At 46.1% G+C, this 13,646-nt stretch overlaps 1 protein-coding gene across 1 annotated transcript in view; it reads right to left on the reverse strand.

The window, feature by feature from the left end:
• Positions 1-12,774, reverse strand: part of RAB11A (RAB11A, member RAS oncogene family) — a 43,590-nt gene extending 30,816 nt beyond the window's left edge. The window contains exon 1 of the mRNA XM_070953943.1: positions 12,628-12,774. Coding sequence (XP_070810044.1) covers positions 12,628-12,670 — 43 coding nt within the window. The 5' untranslated portion in view covers positions 12,671-12,774. The remainder of the gene's footprint in view (positions 1-12,627) is intronic.
• Positions 12,775-13,646: the final 872 nt, after the last annotated feature.

The following is a 13,646-nucleotide window of genomic DNA, read 5'->3' on the forward strand; positions in this document are numbered from 1 at the left end:
ATTGGGGCTGCAAGATTAGAAGGGATCCCTTGACTCCAAGCCACTCGTGAGTTGATTGCAAAAATCTCAGATCCTGCAGCATACTCATGAGGAGCGCATGTGGGCAACCTCATCATCTCTCCTTTTTCTGGAGAGATGAGGCAGCCAGAAGTCGCCTTCTGGTTGCCCATCTCTGCTGCTCCTTTGAGGATGTCCTGCTCATCCTGTCATCATCTAAAGCAGGGGTGTCAAACTCCATTTCATTGAGGGCCACATCAGGTTTGTGTTTGACCTCAGGGGGCCGGGGTGGGCATGACCAGTGGGTGTGGCCAGCATGTCACTTGTGTTTGGGGGGCACTATGGTGGCCCGAGTGCTCTGCCAGCGAAAATGGAGCTCGGGAGGGGGCACACGTGGACCTTGCGAGCTCCATTTTCTACTGGGACAGCCTCCTGCAACCCTCTGCCAACGAAAATGGACCACCAACCGCGGTCTGGTTCTTCACAATTTCCAGCGCCCCCCCCCCCCCGACACACACAGGCCAGATCTAAGCACCCCGCAGGCCAGATCCAGCCCACGGGCCTTGAGTTTAACACCCCTGATCTAAAGCGTCTCCCCAAAATCTTACCCTTTCTCTATCAGGGCAAACATCATGCACCAGCCCTTCAGAAAGGCGAAGACTTGGATTTGAGACTAAACTGGTAGAACTTTGGATGTTCGCTTCTACCTTCTCTCAAGGCTCTACATTTCCAGAAGAGGTCTCAGGCAGATGAAATGATATGTCTCAAAAGGAAACTAACACGAAGGGCTTCTCAGCCACAGATCAGTGATTTTCTTTCAACAATAACTGATTGTGCAAATAAAATTAGCATCGTTGGACAGTGACCTGTAAAGTTCGATTGAGGGACAGGCAGATGGTGATCTGAGAGGGTTTGGACTGCACCTCACAATCCTTCGCCATTCAAGCTTCTGATTGGGGCAACTACTAAAAGAACGCAAAGTCAAAACAAATCAAATATTCCCAACATTAATCAGGGAAAATCCAGTCTCAAAGAATAGCATGGCTGCAATATGTTCTTAAAAATGCTACTAGCGTATTCAGGTCAAAGCTAATTAAACTGTCCTGAAATAAATGGTTTTCTGGGCGAGAGGGACAAACACGCAAGACCTAAATGTCTGCAAGCTATTTTTCTTAAGTGGATGGACATAAAGCCTCCCCTACTTAGCAAGGTAAATGTTCGACCCACAATACTTTGGGGCAGAAAATGCAGCCATTCGCTCAGACTACAAGGGATTTGTAGCACACTGAACAGAAGGACTAGGAGCGACATGATGCCAGTGTTCCAATATCTAAGGGGTTTTTGTAAAGAAGGAGGGGTCAACCTGTCCTCCAAAGCAATGGTCACCAACTGGTGGTCCGTGGACCACTGGTGGTCCTTGAGAAAATTTTGGTGGTCCACAGAAAAATTATTTGCATTTTTTATATTGCACTAAATCAGGGGTCCTCAAACTACGGCCCCTGGGCTGGATACATGCACTGAACGTTTGGGTTGCTGCAGAGAGTCTCCCCCATCAGGCTCTTTTTGTGCAGGCTGGAGGGGAGGAGAAATTCTGACTTGGGATCTGCTCAGCCTCCTGGTGCGGGGCTTTGGGCAAAGGCTGGAGGGAAGTGCTGCTGGTGGCAAAGAGCAGGAGGGCCTTGTTCCAGTGGGACTGCATCATGGCCTGGAACTGGCTGACCATCTCAGCCCCCTGAGCCTCCAGGTGCCGGTACCTGGCCTTGCACTCCCGCAGGTCTTCCCTCTGCTTGGAAAGCCTATGCTCATAGTCCTCAATGAGGTACTTCTGCTGAGCCTCCTTCTCGGTCAGATCCAATTTGAATTGAACCAGCTGTTTTGCCAACTCTTTCTCGTGGCTGCGTAACTCCAATAACTGCTTCCTGTTGGGGACCTAAGAAGCCCGGGCGGGCGGGCAGGCAAGGAGTGGCCGGGAGGGGAGGGGCGAATAGAGGCTGGCAAGGTGCCCCTTGATATGAGTGACATTGAGTTGGCCATATCCACACAGTCACATGACTACCTAGCTACGCCCACCCAGCCGGTCATTAGGCAGATCATATTAGTGGTCCACGGGATTTAAAATTATGAATTTAGTGGTCCCTGAGGCCCGAAAGGTTGGTGACCCCTGCTCCAAAGCACCTGAAGGCAGGATAAGAAGCAATGGGTGGAAATTAATCAAGGAGAGAACCAACCTAGAACTAAGGAGAAATTTGCTGACAGTGAAAACAATTAACCAGTGGAACAACTACTTGCCTCCAGAGGTTGTGAGTGCGCCATCACTGGAGGCTTTTAAGAAGAGGTTGGACAGCCAATAGGCTGGGGGGTTGGACTAGAAGACCTCCAAGGCCCCTTCCAACTCTTGTTATTTTATGTTCTAAGTCAGATGTGGTTTAATGTGCAGGTGAAGGAGAAGCATTGGGGTCAGAAATGGTGGCGGTGGCACTGTAGAAGAGGCAGCACATTCCAGAGAAGGTCCCAAGACCTTGCGCAGTCCTGAGCTGGATGGGAGAGAGAGGAAGGGTAACCATGCCCTAGAACAGTGTTTCTCAACCTTGGAAGCTTGAAGATGGGTGGACTTCAACTCCCAGAATCCCCCAGCCAGCGCTGCTGGCTGGGGGATTCTGGGAGTTGAAGTCCACCCATCTTCAAGCTTCCAAGGTTGGGAAACACTGCCCTTGAATCTCCCTGTTTTAGGGTAGAAGGATATAGCTTTATGTGTCTTTATATCCCAAAGGTGCTTTTTCAAGAGGCAACTGGACTTTCTGGTTTTTCTTTGAAGATGTTTCGCTTCTCATCCAAGAAGCTTCTTCAGAGCTGAAGGAAGTCCAGTTGCCTCTTGAAAAATGCACCTTTGGGACAAACACGACCTGGATGACTGAGAATCTCCAGATGTGTGTCTTTATGCTTTATGTAAACGTATCATCATCATTTTGGTTGTCAAATTACTACAATGAGCGATAATACAATGAAGGCTGTTCAACCCCCAACTCCTCTACAAAATCGGATGTTGCAAGTTTCTTTTGGTGTTAAACTCTTAATTCCCTGCTGCTCAGATATTAACACGTTTTTAATTTCTCGATGCTAAACTTTCGCCTTACATAAGATGCTGTATTATTACAAATAAAAACAACTCATTTCTTACAGGGGGAAAAAAAGAATCCTGCTTCTGTTACTCACCAAACAGATCTTGTTCGAGCAGAACTTTCAATCACCAACTGCACTCTAGGGAAGGTTTTTAAAAAACATTAAACCAACATGTTACGAGTTAAAATCGTCGGTGTAAAGAACGTGGGGGGAAGACCCTGCATGATTCAACTGCCTTGTTCCTACAAAGTTCTTGATGACAGTTTCTAAAATGAATTCAAGTCTCCAAGCTGCCATTAAAAAAAAAAAAAGTCCGATTTGCAAAAGTGTGCGCTTTGGATTTGCTTCCAATGCAAATATCAGCAAAGCAAGATTAATGCAGAAGGACTCAACCAGCAGCCCAATTGAAGCTGACAAGCAGCACTTCTGACCACTAATAGCCTGATCAAAGGGACCTCCCAAACTATGCTGTGTAATTTACTCCTAATGAAAAATAAAGGCAGAATTAAGTTTCAAGTGACTTGCCTCTAATTCTAATATCGCCTCCTTGATGCTATCTGGCAATCTTGGTGGTGACAAGGCTGTTTTTCTGTTGAACTAGATGTAGATAACTGATGGTGTCACTTGGACCTACCTGCAATACAAGATTCAGTCCTTTGCCAAAAATCCCTTACAAGAAAATCACTACGATGTAATGTGTTCTTTTTTTTCTTCTGTTCAATTACTCTCTTTCTGACAGGCTGCCTAAACGGCCGTTTTCTTGGCAAGCTTTTTCAGAAGTGATTTGCCATTGCCTCCTTCCTAGGGCTGAGAGAAAATGACTGGCCCAAGATTCCTCGGTTGGCTTTGTGATTAAGGTGGGATTTGAACTCATGGCCTCTCCGTTTCTAGTCTGATGCCTTCCCCACTGCAGCAAACTGACTCTGTGATGTACCTACAGTTTTTAAAACTGTATCTGCGGCCCAACTAGAAAATAGATTTGAATGCTGCCTCAAAGAGCCTGGTGGCGCAGCAGACTAATAGCCTGTTATTATCATTCAGCTGCCTGCAATTACTGCTAGTTCGAATCTTCCCAGGCTCAAGGTTGACTCAGCCTTCCATCCTTTCTAAGGTAGGCAAATTGAGGACCTAGTTTGTGGGGGCAATAAACTGACTTTGTATAAATATACAAAAGTATGAAGGCTATTGCTTAACGCATTGTAAGCCGCCCTGAGTCTCCGGAGAAGGGCGGCATATAAATCAAATAAAAAAGAAAAAGACTCAAATAATTAAATTATTAGGCAATTAAAGGGTCCTGAATTGTCAAGGTCAGGGGAAATATGTGCAAGGCTGAGCAGATCTTTTAGGGGCTACAGACTAGCATGGGGAAGCAAATCTATTTGTGAAATGACTGTCCCAAAGCAAGAAAGGCTATTCTCCGGCTTGTGGAAAATATATTTTAAAGAGAACTTCAAAATGTATACTTCAAAAATGTATTTGAAAATGTCGTTGAGAACTAAACTACAGGAGAATTTGCCTAGAAAATGTGTGTCGTGTGATAACTAAAAGGTCAGTTTTTTTCATCCAATGGTTCTTTTGAGACAAGAGGGGCAGCAAATACATCTAATAAGTAAATAAAAATAAATACTAAATAAATATTATCTGCCATATAGTCTTTCCCATTCAATACGGTTTGGATAACAAGAGAAGCCAGAATTCGCTCATGCTGGACTCTGCTTGCCAAGAAGCAAAGCTAAGCAAATTAGAGATCTATGGCCAGGTTCTGCTCTATCTGGCTGGTTTAAGATCCTGGCTTATTAAATGAGCAACAAACCATAGCTTCTGATCCAGAGGCGACACTGCAACAATATCCTAGCCAGCAGGATATGCCACGACTTTGAGTGTCAGTGGAAGAAAAGGAGGAGGAAAAGACTACCTTCTGAACGACCAAAAAGAACTTCTGAAAGAAAAGCTCTATCAGACACATCTGTCCTTTGAGCTGGGGGGAGTGCGGGGGGGGGTGTCTCCTAGACTCACGACTCCTGCTTGAAGTAGGAGAGTCTCTGCACAATTTTGGGTGGTGGGCCAGGTCATCTCCTGGATGGATTGCGGCAATGCATCTACCCTTGAAGACTATTTGGAAGCTACAACTGGTACAGAACTCCAGTTGGTTCTGTGCCCTCGGGTGGCACATGTGATACCAATGTTACGTCAGTGCATTGGCTGTCAGTTTGCTTCTGGGTCCAAGGTGTTGGTCATCACCATTAAAACCCCTTATGGCATGGGTCTCTAGGGCAGGGGTCTCCAGCCTTGGCAACTTTAAGCCTTGGCGGACTTCCAACTCCCAGAATTCCCCAGCCAGCGTTGCAAGTTGGAAGTCCGCCAAGGCTTAAAGTTGCCAAGGCTGGAGACCCTTACTCTAGGGTATCTAAGGAACTGCCTCACCCCAATGGAGCTAAACTAGCCCACTTATTCTAGCAGAAAGGGCCTGCTTCAGATCCCATCTAGAAGATCTAGAAGAAGAGTCTTCTCTGCCGTGACCCTTGCCCTCTAGAATGTTCTGCCATCAGAGGAGATGAGTAAAATTGGGGGGTCCTTGGTGCTCTGAGCCTACCCAAACTAGGTAACGTTATCAGTGCACCTTGCTCCTTTCCGGCACTGATGATGTTACTTAGTTGGGTAATGAAACATCTGCAAGAAAACAACCAAGCTCAGAGAGCACCAAGGATCCCTGGCTTTTCCGGCAGGCCTGGGGCTGTTGATCTCGCTGTTGCGATCTTGTGAGATCCGGCCATGAATGGTGTGAATGGGTTTTAATTTTTAAATGTTTTTATAATGGTTTTTTAAATGCATTGTAGGCCGCCCTGAGTCTCCGGAGACTCCGGAGAAAGACGGCATATAAATTGAACTAATAATAAAATTGAACTAATAATTTGAATCCTGAGCTGCAAGTATTCTCCTTTACAGGTAAGATCCTCCTCCATCTTCCTGGCCTTCTGGGAGAGTCTAAAAACATGCCTCTGATTCTTGGCCTGGGGCCCCAATAGGGGCCTGCTATATTGGGGGTGACTAATACTGGTAGAGTAAAAAGAATTACCACCTCCTGACTGCCCACGATCTTGGTGATTAACCGTTCATCCTTTTATTCTAATTTTGTTTTTAGCACTTTTTATCTTTTTATTATATTGTAATTCACCCTGAGTCACTGTATTAGTGAGATGGGCAGTACAGAAATTTAACAAATAAATTATACGCAGATAGTTGCTTCAACCCAGCCGGTTTCAATATCTGTGCAACTGATCCTTAGCTTTGGATCGGAATAACAAAATAATAGACTCGGAAGGGACCTTGGAGGTCTTCTAGTCCAACCCAACCCCCTGCTCAATTCCATTCCATTCCAGACACATGACTTTCCTGTCTCTTCTTAAAAGCCTCCTGTGATGGAATCCCCACAACTTCTAAAGGCAACTCGCTTCCCTGGTTGTTAGGAAATTTCTCCTTCGTTCCAGGTTGGTTCTCTCCTTGTTTAGGGTCCATCCATTGACAGTCATTATGGATGAACCAGTAGGCAGCTTTTTCCACATCCCAGCTCCAATGCTTACCCTTCCAAGTCATGTGTTGAGATTATAAGACCGTATTGAACATAAGCCACTTTAGCTTTTTGGTCTAAAGCAGGGGTCAGCAACCTGCAGCTCTGGAGCTGCATGTGGCTCTTTCACCCCTCTGCTGCGGCTCCCTGTCACTCAAAATATGCGCCACCACCACCACCAATGTGCGACACCCACTGGCATGCGATTTATTGAGCCCCAGTAGGCCAACCATGGCTAAATCCAAGAAAAGAAAAGTTTCAGAGGAAAACAGAACATTTAATTCAACTACATAGGCTAGTTTTGTGGCCGCTCAAGAAACAGTCAGGCAGGGGAAGGGTTTTGTGGCTCCCGGTGTTTTCTTTTCTGTGGGAAACGGGACCAAATGGCTCTTTGAGTGTTTAAGGTTGCAGACCCCTGGTCTAAAGCAATGTTTCTCAACATGCCCACCTTAAGATGGGCAAACATGATGGCTGTGGAATTTTGGGCGTTGGTCCATACATCCTAAAGTGGCCAAGCTTGACAAATGCTGATCTAAAGAGAAGTTCTAAATCAGGTTTTTCCCAAATTGGGCAACTTTTAAGACAGGGAATCTGTGGTTCGTTTTAATCGCTTGTAGGAGGAAATGCCAATACGAGCAACCTAACAAGCTCCAGCACATTTGCTGAACCAAAATCCTGCCATTATTATGGCAACTGAGGGATATTATTTCTCTTCCCAATTTGCATTATGGAAATAAAGCCACCTTCCCAGAAGGCAACATTTCATGGTACATGAGCAATGCTTTCATCGTTGGAGCGTACTATGTAAACTCATTATTTTATTAAAAGTACTCCTTGGGTTTCGACCACAATTGAGCCCAAAATTTCCATTGCTAAGTAAGATAAGTTTCTTGCCACAGTTGTTAAGTGAATGAATCACTGTGGTTGTTAAGTTAGTAACACAGTTGTTAAGTGAACCTGGCTTCCCCATTAGTCTGTAGAGATTCTCAGTCATCCAGGTCATGGTTGTCCCAAAGGTGCTTTTTGCGAGAGGCAACTGGACTTTGTTTTTTCTTTGAAGATGTTTCGCTTCTCATCCAAGAAGCTTCTTCAGCTCTGACAGGATGGTGGGGAAAGGAAGGATTTCTACTCCTTGCAGACAATGGCTTCCCCATTGATTTTACTTGTTAGAAAGTCACAAAAGCTGATCACATGACCCTGGGACACTGCAGCCGTCATAAATATAAATATAAAAGTTGCCAAGCATCTGATTCTGATCACATGACCACGGGGATGCTACTGCCAAGGTCATAAGTGTGAAAAACAGCCATTTTTTTTCCAGTGCCGTTGTAAGTTTGAATAGCCACTAAAGGAATGGTTTGTAAGTCAAGGATTACCTGTATTTGATTAGTATCACACTGTTCAAATTCTATTTTATGTTTGTAATTCTTACATTGGTTAAGATTGTTACGTTATTGTAAGCATGGATGTTTTAAATGTTGATTGATGATTTTTAAAATTTATGATATTGGTAAAGCATCACGAGGCACCAGGCTAGGAAGGAAGAGACCACGAGTTCAAGTCTTGCCTTAGCCATGAAAGCCAGCTGGGAGACTTTGGGCCAGTCACTCTTTCTCAGCCCAACCCACATGGTGGTGGTTGTTACGGAGAAAATAGAAGGAGGAAAGTATATAGTGTATGTTTGCTGATTTGTATGATTGTATGATTTGTAATAAATAAATAAAGGCGGAGTGTAAATGAATAACACTCAAGAGGTCATGGATATAAATAGACTGAATGAATAAACACCAGTATTACCATGGAGTTGTTTGAAATTCAGTTTATATTCATGCCATGCAGGCCAAAATGATCTAAGAAATAATATAGGAAAGCCCTTAAGAGGCATGTCCAATATCTGAGTCGGTATGAGAATAATATGACAAGGCTAATTATTTTTTTCCTGGTCTTGGAAGATGTTAACTATAATTGGCATCATTGGGCAGATGTTCTACATCTGACCTGGGACTGAAAAGGAACTTCAATTTACTGCATAGGTTCTCCAGCTGGGAAGGCCTCATGAAAAGGAAACCTGGTTCTGAAGCCTAGGAAATAAGACCTGTGTGTGTCTCCACTTTCATCACTTTTACTTCTAAAAAAGCTGGCTGCAAAGCTCTGTGCAATACTTCCTTTTCATAATGTAACACCCGTTATCTAAGCAGACAAGTATGGTACTTCCCAGCATATCCTGTCCGCTATCAGAAAGCTGAGTAAGCAACCTGGGAGGAATGTATACCGATCCCAAAGGAAGACAGCTCACTCAAATGAATTTAGGCAGAAACAACAGGAAGGGAAATGAGGTCAGTTGCAGAACCAGGCAACCCACGGCACCTTCCTCTGTTGTCCACACAGATCAGGGTTTGGCATTCCAAAGGTCCTGAATTTTGTGGGTCAGTGGGAGCATCTGCGATCCGGAGCATAACTTCCGGCGGCTATGACTATCACTAAAGGGAAGCTAATCTATTCACGAAATGGCTCTCCCAAAACAAGGATACAGTTAACAGTAACAGAGTTGGAAGGGACCTTGGAGGTCATCTAGTCCAACCCCCTGCTCACGCAGGAGACCTGTGCTAGGGATTCGAACCACCGAACTGCCAACCTTTCTGATCGACAAGCTCAGTTGTCTTAGCCACTGAGCTACCTAGTCAGACTGTAATAATCAGGATGGAAGGGGCCAAGGGAGGATATATGTCTATTGCAGGGGTGTCAAACTCGATTTCATTGAGGGCCACATCAGGGTTCTGTTACACCCCGGGGGGGGCGGGCTGGCCAACTCAACGCCACTCATCGAGGCTGTTTTCGGCTGCGATGGCTTCCTGCAGCCCTCTGCCAGTGAAAACGGAGCTCGGAAGGTCCACATACAGCCTCCCCAAACTCCGTTTTCGCTGGCAGAGGGTTGCAGGAGGCCATCATTGCGGCCAAAAACGGAGCCCGGAAGGACCGCACACTGCCCTCCCGAGCTCCCATTTTCACGAGCCGGTCCATCACTGTTTCCAGGGTGGGCCAGTGGGCCAGATCTAAGCACCCTGCGGGCCTTGAGTTTGACACCCTTGGTCTACTGCTACTTGGGAAGAATATATTTTAAAGAGAATCCAATTTACCCTTAAAAATAAAGGATAAATGCACATTAACTGTAAAAGGTGTGCAATACTTTTTTTAAAAAAATCTCAGATTCAAAAACTGGCTCTCTTTTTCCAGCCGCCCCTCTCAGAGATACAAAATGAACCTGCAAGTTCATGCATTTAAAACAAACCTCATTAATATATTAAATCACTAACCTCCAGACTGAATAGTTTTACCATTTTGGCAACCACTTCCTCTATTTCAAAGGGCCACAAAAATTGGGGAAGCAGAAAAAATATAGATAGGAAAGACCCAAAGAGGAGTGAAAATTATAATTTTTCAAACCCAAAGCCTTATTCTCAGACTGTAAATGTACTTTTTTTTAAAAAAAATGGTTTGAAAATTAAATTTTTTTAAAAAAAAAACAGGTCGAGAAAACTTTTATTTGTCCGAATCAGGAAACTACCCTACCCAACACATTTGGAACAAAAGTCAAACCTCAACCCTGCCAATATTTCTTAAAAACAATTGCAGCAAACATTTGGATAAAAACTGTAACAAAGTTAATAGTTTAGATCCTCACATCAAAGGTGTGCTTAGAAGAGCTGGCAACCAAGAAAAAGCTTACTAAGAATTTGATCTTTGCTGTACCCACAAAACTCTAAAAAACAAATTAAGTACTGAGGCAATAACAACAAAACACCCTTTGGAGCACTGAAAAACAATACAGATAAAAAGCAAAAAAAAATTCTAAATGATTCTATAATAACAAGACATTCCTGTTACACCTGATAACCTCCTTCCCTGCCAATGCTTTGTGCCACCCTGCCCATCCCTGAGCTACCTAATAACTGGCCCTTATTTAAACATTCAACTATGATGCCTAAGAAATTTCTTAGGCATTCAGCTATGATGCCTAAGAAAGACAATTCTGGAGAAAAGGCAATAATCTGGCATATTCTGAATGCAGAACCTTATTCTAGGAGGGGGGGAAGGAAATGAGAATGGGGGGAAACTAAAAGGGGTTTTAGAATTTATTAATTTGACTGGTTTACTCCCATCTTTCTTTTCTCCACCTGAATCAAATACCTTCTTTTTAAACAAGTTTGGCTTAGAATTAAGCGAATTGTCTGTCTGCATATCAGTAGAAATAAATGGGGTAGGATGCTAAAAAAAACAAGATTTCTGTTCCTAACCATTTTTACACCCCGTACTGGATAATAAATTGCTCAAGAATTCAACCCTTTCTCAGAGGTCTTTGCTCTTTCATTAAAATGAGGTCATTTTTTTTTTTTTGCATTGCAGAAGAGAAAAGTTGGTCTTGAGTTCAAGGTTCATTTCCAAGTACCTCAGTCTAAGTTGTCTACAAGGCAAAGTTGTTCCCCCCCCAAAGGCTGGAAATGAGAAAGATGCTGAAATTTTGATTATTACACCCTGGGCTCATTGGGGGCAAAAAAAAGGGGGGGGGTGAGGGGGTTGAAGGGTGAACCCCCCCCTCCATCCTATTGGTCACCTGACAAGGAGGGGATCTCAAAGGATCCTCGGGTGGAGGAGAGACCAAGGACCACCCGAATCCAGCCCCCTCCCAAAACCTCTGCGGGAAGAGGGGGGCCTACAGCCTCTGCAGCCCCTCCCACCTGCATCTCTCCCCCTTTCTCCAGAAAAGCTAGAGAAAGCAAATATGAACGAATAAAGGTAGAAATCAGATTTTTTGCCTAGATTGACTGGCCAAGTGGCCAAGTAGATGCCCAGTGAGAGAGAGAGAGAGAGAAATAGAGAGGAAAAAGAAGTGGGGGCTGCCCTGGGGGGTTCCCATCAGGGCTGTGTTTCTCAACCTTGGAAGCTTGAAGATGGGTGGACTTCAACTCCCAGAAACCCCCAGCCAGCGTTGCTGGCTGGGGGATTCTGGGAGTTGAAGTCCACCCATCTTCAAGCTTCCAAGGTTGAGAAACACTGCATCAGCTGCCTGCAATTACTGCAAGTTCAAATCTCCCCAGGCTCAAGGTTGACTCAGCCTTCCATCCTTCCGAGGTAGGTAAAATGAGGACCCGGATTGTGGGGGCAATAAGCTGACTTTGTATAAAAAATAGAACACCGCTGGGGGGGGGCAAAAAAAGCCCTACTAAGCAGGTATATACAAAAGTATGAAGGCTATTGCTTAACGCATTGTAAGCCGCCCTGAGTCTCCGGAGAAAGGGCGGCATATAAATCGAACTAAGAAAGGAAGGAAGGAAGGAAGGAAGGAAGGAAGGAAGGAAGGAAGGAAGGAAGGAAGGAAGGAAGGAAGGAAGGAAAGAAAGAAAGAAAGAAAGAAAGAAAGAAAGAAAGAAAGACATAAATACATAAATACATAAATACATAAATAAATAAATACATACATAAATACATACATACATAAATACATAAATACATAAATAAATAAATAAGGGGTTCAAGGCAAAGGAGACCCTCCTCCTCCTCCTGCCCCCCCCAATTTGGATTGCGTCTAGCAGGGAAACTGAGGCTCCTTTCATCGCTCATTTCAAACCCCCCCCCCCCAATACAGAGGCTCGGGAAGGGCGAGTTCCCCCCCCCACAGCCTTCTGCACAACAGCCCTGCGAGGCAGGACGGGCGGGAAGGTCAAGGTCACGAGGGGGCGCCCCCTCCCCTTGGAGACCCCCTGAGGAGAAAAAGGGTGGGGCCAAGGAGGAGGGGGGTGTTCCCCGAGACCCTCGTTCTGCCCTCCCCCCTCTTTTTTTTTTCCCCCCGTCAAGGAAGCCTCTCCGCCCGGCTCCGGCCATCCTGAGGGTCCGGCGGTTTTTTTTTTTTTTTCCCCTCAGAGCGGACGGTCGAGGCAGCCCACCTTTGAAGAGATAGTCGTACTCGTCGTCGCGGGAGCCCCCCATGGCGGCGATGGCGGCCTGTGAGCGAAGAAGGAAGCGCAGGCAGAGCCAAGGGGCCGCTCCCTCCTGCAGTAGCCGCCGCTCCCTCCGCCTTCGGACCAGTGACGCTCCGGTTCCGCCCCCTGACCGGCCTCAGCTCGCTCGCTGCTCTCCGCCCACCTGAGGACAACTTCCGGGGGCGTCTGCGCCAAACGCTTCCGGGGTTACACCCCTCTTCCGTCGGGGGAACGGCTCTTCCGGTGCCGAAGAAGGGCGCCGCAGAGAGAGAGGATCACGGGGTAGCGCGTCTCCTCCGGGAGTTTCCGGCTAAGGAGGACGTGCCGGAAGTGTCCCCTGGGAGTCGGAGACGGAAGTGGGATGGCCCGGCAGGACTCTCTGGTTTTGATCTGTAAAGGGTGGGGCGGGGGTGGGGAGGGAGAGGAGCCTTCCCGGCAGCCGGCTCGGCAATGAGCAGGGCGGCCACTGGGAGGCGCCCGCGAGAGTCGGAACTGCACTTTGCTGCCCCCGGCCGGTGGTCCAACTCGTTGCAGCCTTGAATGAGAAAATCGGGGAACTGCAAAAATAAATAAATAAATAAATAAATAAATAAATAAATAAATAAATAAATAAATAGGAAGAGGGAGGAAAGAGAGAGAGAGGCCGGATTGGCAAAAGGTTATGCCTCTGAGCATGCACAGAGTGCCGCCTTCGGGCTTGCCTTTTTTTTTTTTCCCTTTGCAGAAGTTCGAGTCTGGTTGCAATTTTCCCCTTGGTGCCACAAAGCATGTGCAGAATTCCTTTTTCTACCCAAAGGCAGCAGCGGGTCCCCCCCCCCCTTTCCTTTTCCTCCCCACCCCCACCCTCTGTGCATGCTCGGTGGCCCTTTAAATCCCCCCTTCCCCCAAAAAACCCATGCCGCTGTCTTTCCGGGCAGGGAAGGGAAGGAAGCCTCTGCCGAGGCAGCTTTTCTGCGGGCGCCTGACAACCCAGGTGGCGCTGC

This window comes from Pituophis catenifer, unplaced genomic scaffold (genome assembly GCF_029215685.1).
Source record: "Pituophis catenifer annectens isolate HBS135680 unplaced genomic scaffold, rPitCat1.0.hap2 SCAF_14, whole genome shotgun sequence".
In the NCBI taxonomy this organism is placed as follows: Eukaryota; Metazoa; Chordata; class Lepidosauria; order Squamata; family Colubridae; genus Pituophis; species Pituophis catenifer.